The 24,835-nt window shown below is 45.6% G+C and overlaps 1 protein-coding gene across 1 annotated transcript; it reads left to right on the plus strand.

The window, feature by feature from the left end:
* The first annotated feature begins 3,070 nt into the window (after positions 1-3,070).
* Positions 3,071-24,340, plus strand: DNASE1L3 (deoxyribonuclease 1 like 3). Its single transcript, XM_044255250.1, has 8 exons — positions 3,071-3,527; positions 9,909-9,997; positions 13,689-13,778; positions 14,403-14,515; positions 17,039-17,151; positions 20,231-20,388; positions 23,763-23,859; positions 24,163-24,340. The coding sequence occupies exons 1-8, from the start codon at positions 3,387-3,389 to the stop codon at positions 24,274-24,276; spliced, it is 915 nt and encodes a 304-aa protein (XP_044111185.1). The 5' UTR covers positions 3,071-3,386; the 3' UTR covers positions 24,277-24,340.
* Positions 24,341-24,835: the final 495 nt, after the last annotated feature.

Genomic DNA, 24,835 nt, shown 5'->3' on the forward strand with positions numbered 1-24,835 from the left:
GGCTTTGAGGTTACAAATATGCTTTAAAAAAGAAAAAGCAGAAAAGTTACACTTAATGTTCAAATTTATATAACTGTAGTCCCAATATAGTTTCCTTTAAAAAAAAAAAGATTTATTTATTTGACACAGAGAGAGAGAGAGAGAGAGGCAGAGCACAAGCAGGGGGAGCAGCAGGCAGAGGGAGAAGGAGGACCAGGTTTCTCCACTAGCAGGAAGCCCCATGCAGGGCTTGATCCAAGGACTCCGGAATCATGACCTGAGCACAAGGCAGACGTTTAACTGACTGAGCTACCCAGGTGCCCCCCAATATAGTTTCTGTACTTGAAATGGCTTTAGGCCACCTACTGATGCCTCTGAGGTCCAGACTATCTGGTCACAGTTTTCAACTGGCAATTCCATGTTCCTATGTCTGTTCAGTTGCCAAGGGAGCTGAGGTTCAGCTCATAATCTTTTGGAATGTTTCAAGATTATTGCCACCCCTCCATAGTCAAGCTGACCAACTTCTTTTGCTCACTTGTATCATTCTAGTCTTTAAAAATTTTTTTTCTCATAAACATGTGCAGTAATTCTAACAAAGGGGTTTGCTTTTTACCCAGTAGAGGAGGTTAGCTTTTTTTAAAAGATTTTATTTTATTATTATTATTTAAAAAAAATTTTTTTTTAATTGATTTATTTGACAGAGAGAGATCACAAGCAGGCAGAGAGGCAGGCAGAGAGAGAGAGGAGGAAGCAGGCTCCCTGCTGAGCAGAGAGCCCGATGCGGGACTCGACCCCAGGATCCTGGGATCATGACCCGAGCCGAAGGCAGCGGCTCAACCCACCGAGCCACCCAGGCGCCCATATTACATTTTAAGATTTTATTTATTTATCTGACAGACAGAAATCACAAGTAGGCAGAGAGGCAGGCAGAGAGAGAGGAGGAAGCAGGCTCCCTGCCGAGCAGAGATCCCAATGTGGGGCTCGATCCCAGGACCCTGGGATCATGACCTGAGCTGAAGGCAGAGGCTTTAACCCGTTGAGCCACCCAGGCACCCCTTAAGATTTTATTTTTAAGTCATCTCTACACCCAACGTGAGGCTCGAACCCTCAACCCCAAGATCAAGAGTCGCATGCTCTGCTGATTGAGCCGGCCAGGTGTCCCCAGGTTAGCTTATTTTTGATGCTGGGAACTAAACCCTATCCCAGGACCCTTACAGGATTGTTACTGCCGTAGGCAATGCCATGCCTTTAAATTCAGCTTATGAAAGTCTTTATTCTTTTTATAAATTCAGGTAGGACTGCCAGATAAAACACAGGATAGGATGTCCAATTAAATTTGAATTATCTAAAAGTCAAATTTACCTAGGGGTGCCTGGGCGGTTCAATCAATTAAGCGCCTGACTCCTGATTTTGGTTCAGGTCGTGATCTCAGGGTCCTGGGATTGAGCCCCGAGTCAGGCTCTGCAGGGAGTCTGCTTGAGATTCTCTATCTCCCTCCCCCTGCTTGCTCTGTCTCTCTCTAAAATAAATAAATGAATATTAAAAAAAAAAAGCAAATTTACCTAGTGCCCTGTATTTTTATTTGCTAAATCTAATGAGCCCTATTCAGCAAACTTAAATAATTACTTTTAAGGGGTTATAGACCCATTTACAAACAACTTAAACTACTTTTATACATTTAATATATCCCATTTCCTTGTAAATGACTTCAGTTGTCTGAACTAATAAAAAAAAAAGCCACCTTTTAAAATACTAAGTAATTCTCTTTTTTTTTAAAAGAATTTTTTTGTGTTTAAGTAGTCTCTACACCCAACGTGGGGCTTGAACCCACAACCCTAAGACCAAGAGTCCCATGCTCTACTAACTGAGCCTGCCAGGTGCCCCTAAATACTAAGTAATTCTAATAAATTAAACTTACAAAACACTGTTAACTCCACATTCTTATAAATGTTCCAGATCCGTGCATGAATTCAGAAAGGCTTCAACGTAAAGCCACAACTCTAAATCGATCCCCCTAACTGCACAATTGATGTTGGAGTTATAAGATTGTCAGTTAAATAGTCCAAGATCTCTCGTATGTTACAAGTTCGTGAAATGCACATATGTACAAATTCCTTAAGAGGCGCGAAAAGCATGGACAGCACTCAATTCTAAATCTTCCTCCGGCTGGGAGAGGCCGATTTGCCTAGGAAGGCAATCATCACCCTTTTCCCTCGAGATTCAGAGAAGCTTGTTGTTGACGCCAGGGATCAGCCTGTCACCAGGAGCTCAGGAAACCATTATTTCCTTCCATGTACTATTTGGGGTTATCTCCTTAGGATGCCTGAGCGTGCTCGGCAAGAGATTTTGGCCAGGATGCTGCCTGGATGTATGTTAGTGATACATGCGTGCTTCTCCCTTTTCCACGCCCATCTCTTCAAGAGGGGGTGGCCCAGAGATCCCAATGCTACCCTCCACTTATTCTCATCACCCACCTTCCTCACAGAATAATTTACCTTGCCAAAGTCTGTAAATCTCACCCGGGGCTTAGGACTTGACTGGATTTTGCATTTCGGATCGTCCTGTCTCCATGCCCTCCTCTCTAAAACTCATTTTACTTGGGTTGAAATCCTATAGTTCTTGAAAAACCTTCCTTTCTTCGGGTCATACATCTCTTACAAACATTAAGATCATACCTGATTGAACTGTGATCTCTCCAGGGGCTTTCACTGGCTATTAGTCCTTCAAGTCCAAGGATATTTTACGGACCCATTCCAGCAGACCAGCACTTGCTCTCCCTGGCAACACCCTACCAGCCTTCAGTGTGTTACACTGTAAACGGTAAAACTGCCTATAACATTATGTAACTCAAAGCAGAGTTGACCTTAATTACGCCCACCAGGGCAATTAGAGAGTCAGAGCCTGGGTGTGTCCCAGGACAGCTGGCTGCGAAACCCCAGTGAGGACAGAAAGCCTGGCCGGATTTCCCACTGACCCTTGCCTCATCATCCCCTCCACAGAAGCCTTCCTCACCCCAGCTGCCCTCTGGGGTGGACCACTTCCGAGTTATCCATTCTCAGGAAAAGGCACATGGCATGCCACTGCAGGGCCGATGACCAGATGTCACAGCTGGTTCCCGAATGGGATAGGAGAGACTCTGCAGGGGATGGTCCCTCAATTACGCAGGCCAATTTCCGCACCCGAGTGACAAAAACAGGGGCCCCTAAAAGACTAGACCCCTTTCTTCATTTCCCTGGGGAAAGAAACCCATGATCTTCAGTTCCTCAGAGAAGTGAAAGTAGCAACAAGGAATCCAGTCATTCCTGTTATCTGCAGGCTTTATAAGTCAGCTGAGCCCAAGGAGGTGGCCCAGAGCCCTTGCACGCCAGCCACCACGGTCCTCTCGCTGAATCCGGAGCCCCGCCAGGATGCCCCGGCTGCCCGCCTTCCCGCTGCTTCTCCTCCTCTCCATCAGCAGTGCCCTGGCCCTGAGGCTCTGCTCCTTCAACGTGAGGTCCTTTGGGGAAGCCAAGAAGGAAAACAAGAATGCCATGGATGTCATCATGAAGGTGAGACCCCTTCTTGGTCACAGAGAGCACTGGATCCCCCTCATGCGCTCTCTCTGCCTTTGAGAGACTCCGGAGAAATTTCACCCAAGTTAGTCTCTAGGGGGAAGGTAGCAGCTGCCTTTGCATTCAATCACAGTACTGACAACAATAATACCAATAACCACATCCCCTCTCCGGGCTTCATGTCATCCTCGGAACATGAGGGGCGTTCGGGAGCTACGACGGCTCCTCCCTGTGGGATTGTTCGGGGGTTTGTGTAGGTTGGTAAATGTAAAGCTCCTAAAACAATATCTGGCTCCTAGTAAGCTCCAGGGAAGGGCTGGCTAATACCATGATTTTTATTACCATTTACTGAATGCCCCCGCCAGGCACCACGAATACACGATTTCATTCCATCACTCTCAAGAAGGAGGGTTATTACCCCCCATGAAGAGATGAACAACAAAAGGTGTAGTGACCTCATGTAGGTGGTGGGTGGGTGGAGGGGGAGCTGGGATGCCAGCCCAGCCTGGTCTTTCTATCTTTTTCTCCATCAATACAGCACAGATTTCTTTCTTTCCTTTCCTTCCTTCCTTTCTTCCATCCTCCCTTCTCTCCCTTCCTTCCTTCCTTTTCTTTTTCTTTCCTTCCTTCCTTTCTCTTTCTCTCCTTCCCTCCTCCCCACCTCTCCCTCCTTTTCCACCTTATACCCATCAACCTTTTCCCAACTACCAATTCTAAACTTTCTCTCCACTTAGATAAAACCTCCCTGGGTTGTATGACCAAGGTCCGGAGTGGCTGCTCACGTTTCTCTGGAGTCAACTAACTTTGTCTTTACCTGACACGTTAACTAATCTCTGATGATGCTGGAGCTGAAACCTTTCCCAGGACTCTGTCTGGGTATTACCACCCTAGAAAATCCTGTGGGCACCATGGTATGGTGGGAACACCGCAAACCTTGGGTTTAGATCCTGCCCAACAGCTGTGTGAGGAAGCTCGGGAATTCCCTTCTCCTCCCTGAACCTCTGGGCCTTTCAGAAATTGGGCCTTACACAACCTGTGACACTGGTTGGCAGAGAGAACTCAAGGTGTGGAAGGGCCCCAGGAGAGCCTGGGACGGGGCAGATGATCACAAACAGAGCCGCTACTGTTGGGATTAATACACAAAATGGATTAGAACAAGGACTACATGCTCTGTTCTTATTTAGATCGCCCTCTCCCTGGTTGGCCCTGCCCTTTGGATGGCACCCAAGGCCTTCCAGTGGCAGTCGTTTAACCAGAACAACCATGCCCAACCTGTGGGAGCCGAGACTCCCTGGCACTACAGGGAGCTCTGACGTGCCGGGAAACTATTTTCCCTGCTTCCTTGCACAAGGGCACACGGAGCCTGGGTACCTATGAGTTCCCTAGTGCCGATCACCTTCCTCACTTATTCTACCCAGGAAAAGTCATCACAATCTTAAGAGGCTGTCTTTTTGGTTCTTGGAGATTCCATCATTGGGGCCCTATACTTAGCCCCTCCCTGGAGCTGCCTCATCCTAGAGAGCCCACTGATGGAGAGCCCATCACACCGAACACCAAGCACATGGGAAGTCTCTGTCAAGGAATCCTTACCTAACCCCACTGCTGCAAAACCATCCCATAAATAGAGGCCATCCCCAAAGACTGCCAGAGCCAATGAGAGCACTTACAGTGAAACCCGAACCCAGATATTCAGGGCAGTAATATTCACGGGGCCTTGTGTCTGCGTACCTGCTCCTGGCCAGGAACTTTCTATGTTTATTTTTATTTATTTATTTATTTATTTGAGAAACAGAGGGAGAGAGAGAGCAGGAGAGAGGAGCAGAGGGAGAGACAGTATCCACACTGAGCAGGAAGCCCAATGTGGGTCTCGATCCCAGGACCCTGGGATCACGACCTGATCACGACTTGAGCCAAAGGCAGACGCTTAACCAATTGAGCCATCCAGATATCTCCATATTCTTATTTAATATTATGACATAGGTGGCATTCCCCTCACTTTGTAACAGAGAAGGCCGACTCAGAATGGTGAAGTGCCGTACCCAGGATTCCCTAGCAGGTAAGCAGAAGAGCCAGGATCAAAGCCAGCCATATGAACCAACCCTATTAGAGAAGATGCCTTTTCCACCCTTCCATATAGGCTTGATCCCTTTGGAGATGAGCCCAGCTTCATCATGCTGTTGTCTATGACCTTCATCAGGGAGGCTGGAGAGTGAAGGAGACCTGCCTTCTCCAACTTGGACTTGCTGGCTGGCATTACGGGCAGTTCTCCAGATGCCAAACCCTGCCTGGGCAAGGCTGCTTCTGTCCCATTCCTCAGTTTGTGTCCTTAAAGAGCAAAGTTTGTTCATCCAACAAATACTGAACGTAGGCCAAGTACTCGATGCTCTGAGGCACTCGGGTTGAGATGAGGGACATGGGAGGCATCGTCTCCCACAGCACATGGTACTTACAATTTCAGGAGTGCTTCTTGTTAGCCAGGCCCTTATCAGGAAGCATCCAAGGTCAGCCTCACAAGTCCTCTGGTTGCCTTTTGCACATGGGCAAGTGGAGTTCAGAGCGGAGACGGACATAGTCCCTGGTCATGGAGCCAGTAAATGTGAGAGCAAAGGCTGGGACCCTGACCTAATGGACCCTCTCTGGGCTCTGTCTCCTCCTGTACTGTATAGTTCCCTGTTTAGAGACACCAAAGACGGCTCTTGGTCCCAGAGTCTTCATAAGATTTCTTTAGACTGCCCCTTCCCGTCTTTCCAGGCCCACTCGCAGCACAATACCGCTTGCTGGGTGGGAAGGCTTCACTGCTGGCCATGCTCGGCCTCTCCTCCTTCCCATCTGTGAATGGAGTCAGGAAAATCTCCAGTTTCAGGTCTGGGAGGGCCTTCTGGGGGGCCTCTCATCTCTGGAGGCTCATTCTGAGGAGAGAGATTCAGGGGCGAAGTATTTTTTCCTGGCCTGAAACGGGGGCAGGGAAAACATGTATCAGTGATAAGATTTGAAAAGTGAGTATTTAACCACTGTGGGGAAAACGCTCAGAACATCACTGAGGCTGAAAAACAAGAACAAAAAAACCAACCAGACCCAAACTGTGTGATAAACACTGCCCCACTGTTTGCAGAGCTTCTTTTCCAGGTCAGGGACTGGACTGAATGCCTTGTATCTATCATATCCTTTAATCCCCAAGACATCCCCAGGAGGAGGATTTCATCCCAGGTTATAGATGAGGAATCTGGCGGATTCGGGGAGCTTAAGTGACTTGCTCAGGGTCACACAGCTGGTGAGCAATAGAGTCAAGATACGACTCTGAGGCCATTTGATGCTAACAGGCGAGTTATTTTGATGTCATTTTGTAAATACAAGTACAGAAATCATGTGAGAAGTGTCTGGGTGATGGGTTTAGAGGTCATCAGGTGATTTTTTTTATAGTTTTTTCTGTATTTTTCAAATTTCTACAATAAGCAACATTATTTTTATAATTAGAAAACTGTTAACAAAATTGTTTTTTAAAGCACTGGCTAGGAAATTTATTCCCATTTTTCTTATGCTGCCATAAAGAAGAGTTAAACACAGGAAGGTACTTGTGCTTTATAAACTGGGCTCAAATGGCTCCAGTATGGCTCCCTGGGCCTCCCTCCCTCTCTCTCCTTCCCTCCCTTCCCTCTTTCACTCATGCCAGATGCTGTAGAGTTGTGAGTAAAGCAAGGCCTCACAGGTCATCTGGGACACAGCAGGCCCCTGACTGAATTTTGTTGGATGGATAAACAAGTGAGTGGAGAGATGGGTAGGAGGATGGACGGACTGTTAAAGCTCTAGGGTTCGTCCCCAGGAGAACTCCGATGGTGAGATCCATTGCTCACTGTGCTGTAGGTTCCAGTCTATAGGAAATTCGTCCAGAGGTTCAGAGGCAAGTACTCAAGGGACATGGAGATCCGCTGGAGTAACTGCTGGAGATGTGGGGCTTTGGAATGTTTTTTTTTTTGTTTGTTTGTTTGTTTTTGTGCGGCAAAAGGGCTGTAAACAGGGAATCTAAAAGCTCAACCCTTCTGCTCAGGAAATGCAGTCTGAACCCTGGTCCATTTTTGCCCTGCACCAGTGGATGACATTCAAAAGGAGCAATCACAGGAATATGGTGATTACTTCTGCCGTTGAGCAAGTGGTCAAGAGGGGCTCTGTAGCAGATGATCCCATTATCCACATTCACATGATGTTCAGGTTACTTAGCCACGCTGAGGCAAAAGCCCCAGCTATATATACAGTGGGGATAATAAGAGGACCTGCATCATAGGGTTATTATAAATTCAGTGAGTCGATGGTAAGAGCTAACACTTATTTATTTATTTTTTTGTAGTATTTTACTTATTTATTTGACACAGAGAGAGAGCACAAGCAGGGGGAGAGTCAGGCAGAGGGAGAAGGAGAAGCAGACTCCCTGCCGAGCAGAGAGCCTGGATGCAGGGCTTGATCCCAGGACCCTGGGATCCTGACCTGAGCCGAAGGCAGACGCTTAACCAACTGAACCACCCAGGCACTCTGCAGTTTTTTTTAAATAACACTTTGAATTTTTAAAATTACGTATAATTTTTTAAAATATAAATTTAGAATTTTGAAACTAATTTTAGTAAGTTAAAAACAGTCATTAGGGACTATTTTGAAAATATAGAAACATATAAAGAAGTGTTATCCTATCACTGGAAGATAAGAGCTACTGGTGTTTAGGACATTATGAGCATTTTTCTACACAAAAATAAATACATAAATTTGCATCTGTTTTTCAGCACGGAGACTACCCTCTATCATCAGTTTTGTATCCTGCTTTTGTATCAGAAGCATTTCACATGCTGTTATTATTTATTTATATATTTTGTTAAGAATTCTTTTAAAACATGCCTTTTTCAAGCAGGGGAAGGTGCAGAAGGAGAGAGAGAAAATCTTAAGCAGGCTCCACTCCCAGCACAGAGCCCAGCATGGGGGTCGATCTCATACCCCTGAAATCATCACCTGAGCCAAAATCAAGAGTCAGACACTCAACAGACTGAGCCATTGAGGGACCCATTCACATGACTCTTAATTCTATATAATGCCCTATGCTATCTTTTATTTAATGGTTTCCTATTCAGGGATAACTTAGTTAGGTTGTTTCCAATTTTGTTGTTGTCCTTGTTGCAATGTATCTTCCTCTTTGATCTATACAAGTTATAATAGTAGTAGTAATAATTTACTGTGTGCCTCCTATACTGCTCTCACTGCTCCAAGTGCCCATTTAATCCTCCAGCAACCCTGTGAGGGAAGTACTATCATCATTCCAATCTATAGATGAGGACACTGAGATGCAGAGAGGTAGTAGATATTACATTATGATAGGAGACCTTCCTCCAGGGGGGAAAACTAGGCCAAAGGGTAAGTACATTCTCCAAGGATTTTGATCCATACTTTAAAGAATATTTAAAAAAAATATTTTACTTATTTTCAAGTAAGGGGCTCAAACTCACAACCCTGAGATCAAGATTTGCATGCTCCACCAACTGACCCAGTCAGGTGCCCCTAGTTTAAAGTGCCTTCAAGAAAGGTCTGACAGTGACAGGTAACTAAATCAGCAGGCTGGCTTGGCGGCCAGACCCAGCCTCCCTGTATTTTAACATCATCATGGGCTTTGTAGTCACACAATCCTGAATTCAAATCCTGACTCTACCATCTATATACTGGCTGTGTGACTTCAAACTTCTCATCCAATCACTCTGAGCCTGATTTCTGCTTATGATTATCTCATAAGGTTGGTGAAGTTCAGAGTAGGATCACAATAAATGTTAGCCCTTGTAATTTTTATTATTATAATTTTGTTGCCAGGTGAACTAGGGAGACCCATATCCAGCTGTGTCCCTCTCACTTACTAAAAGCTTAATAAATATTTGTAGTTGTTATTGTGATTATTCAAGCAAAGCCAAGATATAGGACACGTGATCATGTGATCATAGGCTCTGGATTCAGACTGCCTAGATTTGCCCTTGGTATCAGCCACTTTCCAACTGAGTGACTTTGGGTAGTTTACTTGACTTTCCTGGAGCCCTAGACTCCTTATCTTTACAATGGACTTAACTGGGGCGCCTGACTGGCTCAGTCCGTGGAGCTTGTGACTCTTGATCTCAGGACTGTGAGCTTGATTTTCACACTGGCCATAGAGGTTACTTAAAAATAAAAACTTGACTAAAATAAAATAAAATGGACATAACAATATTACCTACCTCAGGAAGTTCCTCACTTGTTTCAGCAATGAAGTTAATTACTTTAACCGAACACTAATCCTATACTTAAAACATAGTGCCCAATAAAAGATTTTATTATGGTAGATTATTTGCCTGAAGACATCTGGGAATTCTGTCTCTGCAGGTCATCAAACGCTGTGATATCATACTCCTGATGGAAATCAAGGACAGCAACAACAGGATCTGTCCCACCCTGATGGAGAGATTAAATGGGTAAAGACGGGGTGGGGTGGGGGTGGGGGGCCTGGACCCCCTGCAGGCTCAAGGTTAAGTGCAAGGATATCTGAGAAGCCCAGGGGAACTGAAACTAGTGTGAAAGCCAGCATTGCCCTGACCACCACGTCACATGGCCAACACTGCCCCAGCTTCCAACTCCAGTAGCTGCAGTCCTGAGAACTTTCGACTAGCTAGTTTTAATATGATAAAGCAAAATAGAGGAAATGCATGAGCAGCCAAGACAGAGAGAGAAACGAAAGAGACAAGAGGATTCAGACAAGAGATTGAAATCAGAACTACTGTCATAAAGAAAAGATTGAGTACAAGAATGAAGTTACGATATGCCTGCAGGCTGGAATATTACCACGTTAAAAACCACGTTCACTACAGAATATGTTAGAGCTAAATATTCAGCACGGGAAGACGACTGCAGTAATCTTGAAAGCAATTCAAAAAAGGTTCAGAACTGTAGATAGAGTGGCCCATTTTAGTGATCACATTACTACTATGCCTGAGTAAGAGGGTGTTTGAGTTTGCACGGGGACAGAGGAGAGAATGGGAGGATAGGGTCCAACTATTAAGAATGGTTACTTCTGGGTCCGGGAGGTGGGTGTAATTGCGGGACCACTGTGGATGGGGTCACTGAAGAAATAGGAACATTTACTTTTTATTTTATATACTTGTATATGATTTGAATATCTTACAAAAAGCCTAGATTGATTTTATAAATTCAAAAAACCCCAAAAGATAATGTCCTCAAATAATTTACAATTTTGGATTATAGTTATGATTTACATTCTTTCTCAAAGAATAATCAGCAGACCTAGCCACCTGAAAATCACCCCAAAGTGAGTTAAAAAGGCACATTCCAGAACTTCCAGGCTATTGAACGAGAATGTCTGCGGGATCCCTGGGAGTGATCTTCATCTAAGTAGCCTTCCCGGGTGATTCTGACGCACTCCAATTTTTAAAAACTTTTTTTTTTTTTAAAAGATGTTATTGATTTATTTGACATAGAGTGAGATCACAAGTAGGCAGAGTGGCAGGCAGAGAGAGAGGAGGAAGCAGGCTCCCTGCTGAGGAGAGAGCCTGAAGTGGTGCTCGATCCCAGGCCCCGAGATCAAGATCATGACCCCAGGTGAAGGCAGAGGCTTAATCCACTGAACCACCCAGGCGCCCCAATTTTTAAAAACTTCTAATATAATGTTTCCTTTGTACATGCATGATAAGATTATACCACAAACTAGAACATATGATAATATGTACCAAGTAGTTCAATTATGTCAAAAGAAAAACAAAACAAAAAACATTTAAAAGATTCAAAAGCGGGGAATCAAATGGCTGACAACGGCTATCTCAGAGCAAAAATTACAAGGAATTTAAATATGGTGTCTTCTCTATATTGTCTGTATTTTCCAAGTTTTCTACAATGAGAATGTTATACACTCTTTCCTTTTTCTTATGATGTACTTTAAACATTCTTAAGAGCACAGAGAAAATGCTAACAACCATGTAATCTACCATCCAGTACATCTGGCCATTGTTACACTTTTATAATTAAGGAAACTCACGTTTTAAAAAAATAAATAAATGATCAATCCAGCCTCGGTAAGCCCAGCAGGAACAGCCTTGGACACTCTTGTTCAAAGAGGCCTCTTGGGCTGGCTCCACTCCCCTCTGGGCCTCAGTTTCTCCTCTAAAAATATGCTTTACCCTCAGCAGCTCTTCTGGTTCCAGATCTGATCTTTGATGATAGAAAAGGGAGTTTAGCACAAGTGTTAGGCACCTATGCTAGTCTCAGACCACCTGTGTTTGGATCTTGGCTCTACTATGCCTTTGAGTAAGTTATGCAAGCTCTTCGTACCTCATTTTCCCTGTCTACAAAATGGGGCTAATAATGAACCCATCTTCCTGGGATGTGGCTGTGATTAAATACTGCATGTAAGTGGCTGCACTGTGCTTGGCATGTAGCAGGGATCAGTAAGTGCTGATGGAGTCTATTACTAGGAAAAGGAAGAAAATTACGATGGCAGATGGTGGTCCAGAGGGCCATGTGCAACAGCTACCATCGATAGCCCTAACTACATGCCAGGCATCCTGTTAATCCATTTATGTGCACTATTTCATTTACTCCCACAACTCTGTGGGGTTGGTACTTTTACTGCTTCCCTTATAGCCGGGGGAACTGAGACTCAGAGAGGAGGGATGTGCCCAAGATCACCCAGCCAGTAAACAGTGGAGCTTACCTTTGCACCTGGGTCATGTCTGACTCCAAAGCCGGTGCTCTATTCTGAACCTCCTCAGCCTCCCATAGAGGGTCTCTGGTCAGTTTTCAGAACCTTTGAGGACAGGGGGCTCCAGGTGCCTCCCCAGAGCATCCTGGGTCGGGTCTCCCCACCCCCACTGCAGTCAGTTCTCCCCAACTTCCCTAGACTGTGCCATGGACTCCAGGCAGAGGCAGGCCTGTTTGTCCCCTTAACCCCCGTAAGCCAGGAGGGGCCTTAATTGCCTCACAGCTGAGTCATTGCGAGCAGCCTGCCAACCCAAAATTTGGCAGGCGAGATTCAGAACAAGGCCAGTCTTCCCAAACTGGAAACCCGGTGGAATCTGCTGTCCACACTTCTTGGGCCCCAGCAGCTGGACCTGCCGTAGAAGATGTATCTAGCATGCTCGAGAATTTCTGCAGGGCCTCAGTGGGCTCCTAAAGACCCAATCTGCTATATTCCAACAGAACCTAAGAATATGCCACAGCTTAGATATGCGCTAGATCTTTCTGTGTGCGAATGAAGTAAAAATGTGTCAGGCCCTGCCCTGAGTGGAGTTATCAGCAGGTTTGGCAAACACACGGAGAGTCCATTTCCCTGGTATGAATGAGTGGTAGAGGTAATGGGACTTCACAGCTATACCTCTAGCCCCCAGGACATAAACAATAGCTGACTTGTGAGAAAATGTTTGGGAGTTTTCAGAGCAGGTGTGAACGTCCAATGAAAATGGTACTGGGGGGTGCCTGAGTGGCTCAGTGGGTTAAAGCCTCTGCTTTCGGCTCAGGTCATGATCTCAGGGTCCTGGGATCAAGCCCCACATCCGGCTCTCTGCTCGGCAGGGAGCCTGCTTCCTGTGCTCTCTCTGCCTGCCTCTCTGCCTACTTGTGATCTCTCTCTCTGTTGAATAAATAAATAAAATCTTAAAAAGAAAAGAAGAGAAAATAGTACTAGGAATTCTGCCTTTGAGAAATGCTCAGGAGTAGTGCAGGGACAGGGTGACCTGATAAGATTTACTCCACCAGGGAGTATGAGGTCAGCCCCAGACATGAACCAGAGTGGGATCTGGGACTGATATGGCCTGAATCTATGGTCTCAATAATGTCCCACAAGTACAGGCCAAAGCCTGTGGATTTGGGGTATATAGGATCTGAGCTCAAATCCCAGCTTTGTACCTGCAAACTATAAAAAATGGGTAACAATACTACCCACCTCCTAAGGGCAAGAGATAATGTCTGTAAAGATCCTGAGAAATGTCACATTCCCAGGCGATGGTGGCCCTTCTTATTAGACTCCGAGATTATGACGAATGGCAGCCTTTCTCCACAATACCCTTGGCGATATGGATACAGAATGAAGAGAGGGGAGCTTGCAGTAGGGAAATGCTTATTTTTTAAGATGCAATGTAAAATCTTTATGTTTTCTAGAAACTCAAGAAGACATATAATCTACAACTATGTGATTAGCTCTCGGCTTGGAAGAAACACATATAAAGAACAGTATGCCTTTCTCTACAAGTAAGTATAGTCTTGGCTTCCTGGGACATGATTCACTTCTAAATGATGACCGTGATTTGATTCAAAATGTATTTCTTTTCTTCAAAACCAAATTTGGATCTCTAATGATCTCTAACCAGTTCTCAATATCAAATAATACCAAAATATCAAACTAATTGCTATTGAATTGAGGCTGAAGCAAAGCATTATCTCCTCAAAGTAAGAGCACACGCAGCTTCCTGACCTCGAATTTGCTGGTTGGTTCAGTGTCTGCCTGGTCTGGAGGGTCACTTCTTTATCCTTCACAGTGAAGTTCCAGCCCAGGGATGGAAACCTGAGCTGCCCAGCATGGCTGACTCCAAAATTTCACATGTTGTCTTCTTCTTACCAGTAATTGTGTTCTAAGTCTGAACATTAACTTGTGGCTGCCCCAGAGATCTGGTGCTGTTCTGGTCTCCAGCTTTCAAAGGGCTCTGGCCTTTGAGAAGAGTTGACGGAAACTTGTTCTCGAAGGGAAGATCCCTTGCAGGGCAAGAGCCTGTCTGGGGGGCCAATAAAGCCATGGGCTATGTCTCTGCTTCTTGAATGAGGTTAAGAAGACAAATGAATCAGCTGGAAGGGCTTCCTTTTTTTTTTTATTTCTAGGGAAAAGCTAGTGTCTGTGAAGAAACGCTACCTCTACCATGACTATCAGGCTGGTGACGCAGATGTGTTTTCCAGGGAACCCTTTGTGGTCTGGTTCCAGTCACCCCACACCGGTGAGATCCACAGGCCCCTCCTGCTCATGACTTTCCTGTGATCCCATGAATGGACAGTAGCCCCGAGTGTGAGCGGGGGTCCCAGGGTTTGCACAGCATCGTTAGGGAGACATTAGACTTGAGATGGCCATTAAGAACGTCTAATATTTGACTGTTGAGGAGGTTTCCTCAACTCAAGACCTCCTTAGCCTGGAACTCACCTTCAGAAATCAGTGATAACTCCACTCTCTGAGCTTTTAGGCTGATGGAAATTATTTACCATTATTTTTTTCAGTCCCAATCAAATACAACTTCATTTAAAAAAGAGAGTCCCAGAGATGGCTAGCAGAGACGAACTCCCAACCTAGAGTCTCCCTCTCCCTCCCCTTCCAATCTCCTCCACAGACTGTGTATAGAGAGGAAATCCAAACGACTACACGTCTGAACTCTGACAACTACACTTATATATGCCATAACAATTACAGATCCCTGACTAGTGCCAGGTTCCTGTAATCCTTGCAACACCCAGCAGGACCTAGGATTATCTGCACTTTACATTTGAGATAGCCAAGGTTCAAACAGGTAGAATCACTGGCCCAAGGTCACTCACTCAGTAGTTGGAACCCAAGCCATTATCTTGGGTGCTCACACTCTTAACCACTGTGCATATCTAACTCCAAAGTCAATAATTAATTTGGTTTGCAGATTGGAGCTATATGAATCAAATATATTTTTCAGTGCCTACCACATTCTGTTCCAGGCACTGGACAAGGCAGACAAGGTCCCTGTCCTAGGGAAGTTATGTTGTAGTGGACAAGACAGACACTGACCAAATAAATATCCATAGAGCAGCAGCTGCATATATATTACACAAATATAAACAGCCTGAAGTAGGAACATAACTATTTCGGCCCTGGCTTTGTGAGTACTTCGGGAAAACAAACATGGAAGAATGGTGGTGGAAATTTCCAATAGAAAAAGAGGAGGAGGTGGGGGCTGTTTAGGACAGAAATGCACATCAGAGAGCAGGTGTAATAATCACCTTTGTCAGACACACAATTCCCATTTGGCTGACCAGTGTTTGCAGAGCACCCTGCCCCGTCTTCTCAAATAGAGTCTTCAGCGACACATAGCTAAACATGACTAAACAAACCTGTTTATCTTGAGCATCTACCTTTCCTCCTTTACCTCTCCTCCCAGAGGATGGCACTGCAGCCATGCCCTGTTTGGAATTCTCTCTCTTGTACAAGGAAACATCCTTCTGTCCCCTCTGAGATTAAAGACAGAGTTTGCCATTTGTTTATCATTTTTTCCCTTTATTCATTTACTTTTTTCCTTTATATCACTTAGTCATTCATTTATCATTTGTTTCCTTTATTCATTTACTCATTCATTCATTCGATCATAAACTCAACCAACAAACATTTTTTAGTCCCTCCCATGGGCCAGGTACTGTGCTAAGTGTTGGAGCCAAGCCAGTCAGCAAGACAGAGCCAAGGTTCCAGTGGGAAAAACTAAGAGGCACAGCAAGTAACTTCAGAGCAGGAAGGAAGTAAAAGCAGGGTACATTCCATACTGGGGTGAGGGGCCTGCCTTAGATGGGGCAGGAGACAGATGGCCTCTTCAGGGTGACATGGAGTGTGACCTGAAGAAGCCAGTCACTGAGGGCTAAGGCAAGGGCCTTTCCAGGGGGAGGTCCCAGTGAGTACACACAAACTCGGAGGTGCGAAAAGGGTAGGGGTGTTTAGGGGGCCAGAGAGGATGGGAAATGGAGTGGAGGCCGGAGGAGGAGAGTGGGAGACCCGGCTGGTGGGTAAGTGTGGGGTCATGGAGACAGGCTTCCAGATCTGAGTCCTGACTCCCCACTGTGTGACTTGAGCAGTGATTCCCCACCAGCCCTCAGCTTCTGCGTACGAGTGGGGACCCAGGCACTGGGCAAGGGAACCCCGGGGAAGAGGCCCTCAGAACACGCCAGCTGCCACCGGCAGGTGGGCAAGGCACGGCTCCCAAGCTCACCCACATTCCCGGATACAGGCTCGCTCAGTCCCTCCTGGTGGGGAGGTTTTCAGCTGTTTCACAAAGGCTGTTTTAAAAAATACATAATTTTAGAGAGGCTTTTTTTCCAGATTATAAAAGACACGTAAACTGACAAGCCTCAATTTTTTTTTTAACTAGAAAAAACTTTTTTCTTCCATACAAAAGCCAAAGAGACTTATTTTTTAAAAAGTGGAAAATACCATTTTTCAAAAACTGAGAAAATAAAAACACCCACAATGTCAGCAAGGAGTCCTGATTACCAACTTTCTCTTGGCGGGGCAGGTGAATGGGTGAAAAGAGGCTTTCATGCTCTGAGAACAGCCGCCCGATGGTCCCAACAGCATTCACCTCTCAGCCACTGGCTGGCCCCTCCAGAAATGAGAGGACCCAGGTAGTGCAGTCTGGGCCTTCCAGAAGGACAGCCTGTTTCTCTCCAGCAGTGTTCCCTGAACCTGCTCCTGTTCAGGAAAGTGTGCGTGTGACCTCCTCCTCTTTCCTGTTCCTCAGCTGTCAAGGACTTCGTGATTGTCCCCCTGCACACCACCCCTGAGACCTCCGTGAAAGAGATTGATGAGCTCGCTGATGTCTACTGGGATGTGAAACGCCGCTGGAAGGCAGAGGTGATGACCCTCTGTGTCTGCTGAACTCCCATCTAGCAGAGGCAGAATCCGGTTCTGGGAAGGGATGAGTGACTCCCCGGGAGAGCGAGGCGGGCAGGACATGTGCAGCGCAGCACCCTGTTAGAGCCTCATTTTAGGCCTTACCTCGGCCTTAAATATCCTTCTTGCTAAATCTGCCTGGGTCCCGTCCGCGTGGGGCTCGGCAATTCAAACTCTGCTCCACTAATAATGGCTGCCCCAAATTACGAATAGTGGGAGCCGTGCCTTATGCTGAGGCTGGACATGGACAAGTCGATTTAATCCTCCCAATAACCCCACAATTTACTACCTTTATCATTCTCACTTTGCAATGAGAACAGTGGTCAGGAGTCCTTCACTGCATGGGACAGACTTTCAAAACTGGTTTGTGAAAGGGAGGTGCAATTTATTGGTTCATGTAACTAAAATGTCCAGGAGTAGTTCAGGCATAGTTGGATCCAGTAATCAGGGCTTGTCTCCTCGCTTTCTTTCCATCTCTTTGCCCTCATTTCCTCTGGGTGGGCTCCACCTTTGGGATGGCAAGATGGCCACCAGCAGCTTCCAGCCCACTGACAAACTGTCTGTCCCACTATGCAACAAGTGCCCCGGGGTTGAGTCCCATTGGCCCTGACTGGGTCACATGTCCATCCCAACCAACCACTGTGATCAGGGGGGTTGAGAAGCTCCGATTGATTAAATCTGTGTGAGCTTCAGCCCAACCTCATAGACGGAAGTGAAGAACAGAAGTGGTTTCTCCATTGATCTAAGGGTGCTATCTAGGGGAATATACCCACTGTCCTTCTTGGCCTCAATTATTTTCTCACCTAGAAAACAGGGATGCCACCTGTGCAGCTGTGAGGGTCTGTGAAAGCGCTTGGCAAGTTCAGAAGTCTTCCAGAGGGCTCTTCCTCATTCCTCTTTCCTCCTTTTGGGATGTGACTCCAGTGACCACCCCCTTCCTCCTCTCCAGATCCACCATTCAAAATGCAACATGGGTCAAATAAAGTGGGGGCGCAGAGCTAGGACATGGAGAGCACAAGGTGTGTAATTCACTGCTTATTTCTCTTGCCAGGCAAGAGAAAGACTCATTTATTCCTAAAAGTTTGAATTCTTTCAGTCACTTAACAATTTATTGAACATCTCTTAAATGTCAGGCACTAGGGAGGCATCGATGGCGCAAGAGTGAATAAGAGGGGCTACTCTTGTGCTGAGGGCCTTCAGTGAAGCAGATCAGGATTTAATTCTTGACTTTATCACTTGAGCCAATAAGTGGAATGGTCTAGAGCAGTTCACTTTATCCCTCTATCCTGTTTCCACAGGGATTAAAGGTCCCTTCCACCTCCCAGTGTTTATTGTGAGATTTAACTTAAACTTTATGAAACATTTTTTAAAGATTTATTTATTTATTTGAGAGAGAGAGAGAACATGAGGGGAGAGGGACAAGCAGAGTCCATGAGAGCACAGAGCCAGGGGTGGGGCTCCATCCCAGGACCCTGAGATCATGACCTGAGCTGAAATCAAGAGTCAGATGCTCAACTGACTGAGCCACTCAGGCACCCCAACTTTATGAAACATTTAATCCTTGGCCTGACACATAGTGCGTGCTCAGTAAACTGTGCCTAGAACAATAGGAGCCGGTGGTCACTGGGGTTAAGGATGACATTCTGCCCTCAACCACACTCATCTATCTCAAGGAAAACTATGATCACTGAGGTCAAAATAAAATGTTTTTGAAGAAAATGCTAAAAAGTCAACAACAACCCCAAACAATAGCACTAACTAGGAAATATGACACTTCCTCTAGATTAAGGAATATTAAAAGTTTTTTTCCGAAAGCTCTGTAGGGAAAAACACTTCTAAGATAGAAGGTCCTGTTGGTGGCCTCGGGGCAAGGGTGGACAACCCATTCTATCACCCCTCCCTTTCAGGCTCTTCCCACTTCCTCAGCAGACAGAATTTCCACAGGAATAAGTTCCCAGCTTACAAACAATAGAAGAGAAAGCATGGTGCCAAAGCTGTCAAACCACCCAAATTCATTTTCCTGCTTGGAAACAAAAAAACGTTGATTCATTCATGTATTTATACCCTCCAGTAGTTTGAGCCAGAAAGATCTGAGGGAATAAATGAGCTGGATTCTTTTATGCCCACCTAACTCAGCATGCTGAATGACACGGATGTGGAGAGTAAGACCAGGAGGGAACGGCTGCAGCAAACATCCTACAGACCCGTGACAACACCTTCCCTTGTACATTCTCACCTGTCAAATACTCATCAAAACCAAGACTCCGTTTTCAACTTCAAAAACTAAAAAGAAATCAGGGTGCCTGGGTGGCTCAGTTGATTAAGTGTCTCCCATCGGCTCAGGTCATGATCCGGGGTGCTGGGATTGAGACCCACAGTGGGCTCCCTGCTCAGCGTAGAGCCTGCTGTTCTCTTTCCCTCTGCCTTCCCCATTTGTGCCAGCGCTTTCTCTCTCTCAAATACATAAACAAAATCTTTTAAAAAAAAGAAAAGAAAAAGGAATGAAAAAAGACCCTGTATTAGTTTGCAAGGGCTGCCCAAAACTGGGCCATTTAAACAACAGAAAGGTATTCCTCACAGCTCTGGAAGCTGGATGTCCAAGGTCAAGGTGTCAGCAGGGTTGTTTTCTCCTAAAGCCTCTATCCTTGGTCTTCCCTCTTTGTCTGTCTGTGTCCTAACCTCTTTTAATAATTTTTAAATTTTTTAATAAACATATAATGTATTATTAGCCCCAGGGGTATAGGTCTGTGAATTGCCAGGTTCTAATCTCTTTTTATGAGGGCACCAGTCATACTGGATTAGGGGCCACCCATAAAGCCTCATTTAAAGGCCCTCTCTCCAAATACAGTCGCATGAGGTATTAGGTTAGGACTTTAGTATATGAATTTGTGTGGGGGCATTGGGGAGGGGAGGACACAATTTAGCTCGTAACGGAACCCACTGTTTACTGGGCGTGGGAGGTGGAGCCACTGTTAGTGGGTCTAAGAAAAAGCATGGCAATAATACCTACAAGGTGACAATTCCAAATAACATCTTTCAGAATTTCATTTTCATGGGTGACTTCAATGCCGGCTGTAGCTATGTCCCCAAGAAGGCCTGGAAGAACATCCGCTTGAGGACTGACACCAGGTTTGTCTGGCTGATAGGGGACCAAGAAGACACCACAGTCAAGGGGAGCACCAGCTGTGCATATGACAGGTAGGAAGCACCTGCCTGACGCAAGCTAGCCCACACAGTATTTGATATGCCTCAGGAAAGGCAACCCACCTCAGTCCATTAGATTTCAGGCTCACCCATTAGGTACTTGTGCAGTGTGCAACCTGCATCACCACGCCTGGGAGCCCTGAGCGTTGTAGCTTAGTTATGGCTAGTGCTGGCCTGGCTTCAAATCCTGCCTCTACCACTTCCTGTCTGTAACCAAGAGAGTTAAGCTCTGTGTGTCTTTGCTTCCTGGCCTATAAGACAGGGACTGTCGTGAAGCCTCATTCATGGAGCCATGAGGAGGAATAGATGAAGTAGTATGTGTCTTCTCACACAATGCCTGGCAGATGGTAGTGCTCCACACACTCACTGGCTGTTAATTATTTCATCACAAAGACATACCAGAATTTAGTCACTCAAATCCCCCATCATCGAGCTTAGGTTATTGCCAAGAGTTTGCTAGCGTAAGCACTGCTGAAATGGATGATCCATATGAGACCAGTTAGAACAAGGGTCTTTCCACTCTCAAAGCTTTTGCTATACATTCCTAGACGCAAATACATACCTTTAAGTAACAGCATTCTCAGGGTGCCTGGCTGGCTCAGTCAGTGAAGCACGTGTCTCTTGATTTTGGGGTGTGAGTTCAAGCCCCACATAGGCTGTAGTGCCTACATTAAAAAAAAAAAAAAAATAAGTACTTGTAAAATCTCCTTGGGGATTTTCAGTTAGCTTTCACTTTTGCTCCTTAAATCAGGACATGTGGGAGACACTCAAAACATGTGAATGTTCCTGATCTTCCGTGGTTCCCAGAGCCCAGCGTGCCTCCAAGGAAGCATGAGATGGCTTCTGCCAGAAGACAGCTGTTCTCACTTCTCTAGTTTTGAGGTCAGGCTTTCACTTCCATCCCATGACCTCATTTGTTCCTCTTGGAGCTTTCAGGGCTGGTGTGTCCTTTGCAGAAGTCCCTACTCCAGCTCCCAAGAGTGGAATCAGCCCTAGCATTGGGGAAAGGCGAATGGAGGCAGGAAGTCCCAGGAGCCTGGGCCACCCCACAACCTACTGCAACCCTGGTGCCTTCACTCCTCTTACTTTGAGAGTTTGCCAGCTAAGTGGGTTGGAGATGGCCACTCGCCCACTTGCCTTGGGCAGGTCAAGGCCATTCTGCAGCCCCATTCTTCTCCCCTGGCCAACAAGGGGAAGGTGATCAAAAATAATGAAGCTGAAGAACAGTGCATCACCAGGAAAGATGCTCACAGTACATTAGGAGGGGTGGGGGAACAGGTAAAAAATGTGTTTACTAAAAGAACCTCGGGTTTAGACACACATATGCCAAAGGATGGCAGGATTACATGTGATTTTTTTAAAGATTAATTTCTCATTTGTTGCTCTGGATTTTCTATATTTTCTGGACTGGCATATATATATGTTTTTTAATTTTAATTAATTAATTAATTAATTTGTCAGAGAGAGAGTGCACAAGCAGTGGAAGCAGCAGGCAGAGGGAGAAGCAGGCTCCCCTCTGAGCAAGGAGCCCAATGTGGGACTCAGTCCCAGGATCTTGGGTTCATGACCTGAGCCGAAGGCAGATGCTTAACTGACTGAGCCACCTAGGCGTCCCTCTTTTATGCTTTTCTTAAAGGAGTTATAAATTTCTGGGGTGCCTGGCTGGCTCAGTCGGTAGGACATGCAACTCTTGATCTTGGGATGTGCATTCGAGCCCCATGTTGGGCATGTAGCCTACTTTAAAAATGAAGAAAATCTTAAAAAATTAAAGGGATGTACATTTCTAATTAGGGGAGTAGGATGAAATGGTCTCAATTCAAGTCTTTATTCTATGTTCAAATATTTATTGAACACCTCCCATGAGCTGTGCACTCCTGGACATGAAAGCTGCCAAGAGCTGGCCTGTGCAAGGAGCAGCCTCAGGAGAGCCTTCAACGATCAGCTGACCTGCCCACACATGTCCGTAGAAGCCAGAAACAGAGGCACCTTAACTATGTTGCTCTTGACTCTCTGGGTCTGAAGATTTCTTGGTGAAGAAATCGCCAAGTGAATGGGAAGAGTTTACTTGTGGATTAAGCTCAGAGTTAACCATGGTGGGATTGGTAACAAACACAGGAAACCAAATCAGTCAGTCAGAATTAGGAAAAGCTCAGTGGATGGTCATGACCTGGCAGTTGACTCACCTTGTCCTTCCTCAGTCAGTCAGTGGGGGCCATGTAGGCCCCAAATGTGTCACTCCACGTGGGGTATATTAGAGTCCATCTTGCCAAAACTCACTTAACTACCATGTTCCCAGATTTTGCTGTCGTTACAAAGCAACTATACTATGGTTTTTCCCTGTATTTGTCTTTAAATTTATTCATTTGTAATGAAATAAATTAATTTTTAAAGGAAATTTCAGGGGTGCCTGGGTGGCTCAGTTGTTAAGCGTCTGCCTTCAGCTCAGGTCATGATCCCAGCGTCCTGGTATCGAGCCTCGTGTCGGGCTCCTTGCTCAGCGGGAAGCCTGCTTCTCCCTCTCTCACTCCCCCTGCTTGTGTTCCCTCTCTCACTGTGTCTCTCTCTCTCTGACAAATAAATAAATAAATAAATAAAGGAAATTTCATACTAAGGTAAGAAAATAGCATTATTTGTCATAAATCGTAAATAACTTAAAACATAAGCCCAGTGAAACTAAACAATGTTAAATTCTGCCTTAATTATCTTGCTTGCAGAGTGCTTGGTGATTACAGCCCACTCTGTCTTGGTTAAAATGGGAGCTTAGAGTGTTATTAAAGATAAGCCAGGGACGCCTGCGTGGCTCCATGGACTAACCATCTACCTTCAGCTCAGGTCATGATCTCAGGATCCTGGGATCGAGCTCTACGTTGGGCTCTCTCCCCACTGAGCAGGGAGCCTGCTTCTCCCTTTCCCTCTGCCCTCCACACTCCCACCCCATGTGTGCTCCCAATCTCTCTCTCTAATAAATAATTAAAATATTTTTTAAAAAGATAAGCCAGTACCTTTCTTCATAACCGAATCAGGAAAAGTGAAAAATAATTGCAAGGGGAACAACATTCTCAGTATGTAAGTCATTGATCCACGATGTGGTGTCCATGTTTCATACAATATCTTCTCTTCCACCTACAGGGCTACTGCCCACACAGGGAAACACTGTGTGCTGGTGCCCATAGAACCCCAGTAGGGGATGAGCCAATTTCCCCAATCTTAGGCACTGTCCTAAGGGAGACAAAACCAGGCCTGGAATTTGAACACGACATGAAAGAGCCAGGCTGCTCAGTCAATTCCAGAGGTCAAACAGGAAACTTGGTTTGTTTCACAAATCAACGAGGTGGTTAATAGGACTGTCTTCTCCCCCTTTTCTGCAGGATCGTGCTTAGAGGACAAGAGATCGTCAACTCTGTTGTTCTCAAATCAAACAGCACCTTTAACTTCCAGAAAGCTTATGGGTTGACCGAGGAGGAGGTACAGTTGCCATCTTTGTCTTTCTGTACCACTGTCCTGGGAGACGGGTTGGTGTCACCCTTTGAGGCCACCACTGGAGATACAACATAGGGCCATTGGACCCCGAGTCTCCAAGTCTATGATTTATTCTGTGGCTTGAAGACCTACCTAAATTTCTGGTTGAGCTGGTCCAAGGATGACACTCACTAGTGTGTGTTCTACTGCATGACTTTAGGTTTTTTATCTTCCCACCTTAAGCCTGAATTTGTTCACTAAAATGACAGTCTCTGAATTCCCAAATTCATCTCCCTTTTCTCTTTGTAGGCTTTGGAGGTCAGCGACCACTTTCCAGTCGAATTTAAACTACAGTCTTCAAGGGCCTTCACCAACAGCAAGAAATCTATCTCTCCGAAGAAGAAAAAGGTCCAACGCTCCTAGATACAAAGGAGCCACTGTACTAACCATTTCTTGTCTCAAAATAAAACAGCTCTAAGAGGCATGAGCTGCTGCCTGCACTCAGGAAACAAGACTGGTCCAACTGCTTTCATCTTCAACATGAATTTAATCTGTCTTGAATTGGGGGTACCTGGGTGGCTCAGTCAATTAAGCATCTGCCTTCAGCTCAGGTTATGATCCTGGGGTCCTGGGGTCCTGGGGTCGGCAGGGAGCCTGCTTCTCCCTTTCCCTTTGCCCTTCCCCCTCTTGTGTTTTCTCTCTCTCTCTCTCTCACATAAATAAATAAAAATCTTTAAAAATTTTTGTCAAATTGGGAGGAGAGTCTTCTATTATCCTACTTGGGCTATATCTTCCCCGAATTACCCAAAAGGAAACTGGGGGCTTTTGCAGTCCTAAAGGATAGTCTTCATGTCCCAAGGAGAGCCTCATCAGCTGTCACTGCCTCTGCTCAGCCCTGCCATGAAAGAGGCTGCCGGAGGAAGAAGAACATTGGCTTTCAGTCTTCATGGAGTGGATCCTAGTCCACAGGAAATGACCAGGA

This window comes from Neovison vison, chromosome 6 (genome assembly GCF_020171115.1).
Source record: "Neovison vison isolate M4711 chromosome 6, ASM_NN_V1, whole genome shotgun sequence".
Lineage (NCBI taxonomy): Eukaryota > Metazoa > Chordata > Mammalia > Carnivora > Mustelidae > Neogale > Neogale vison.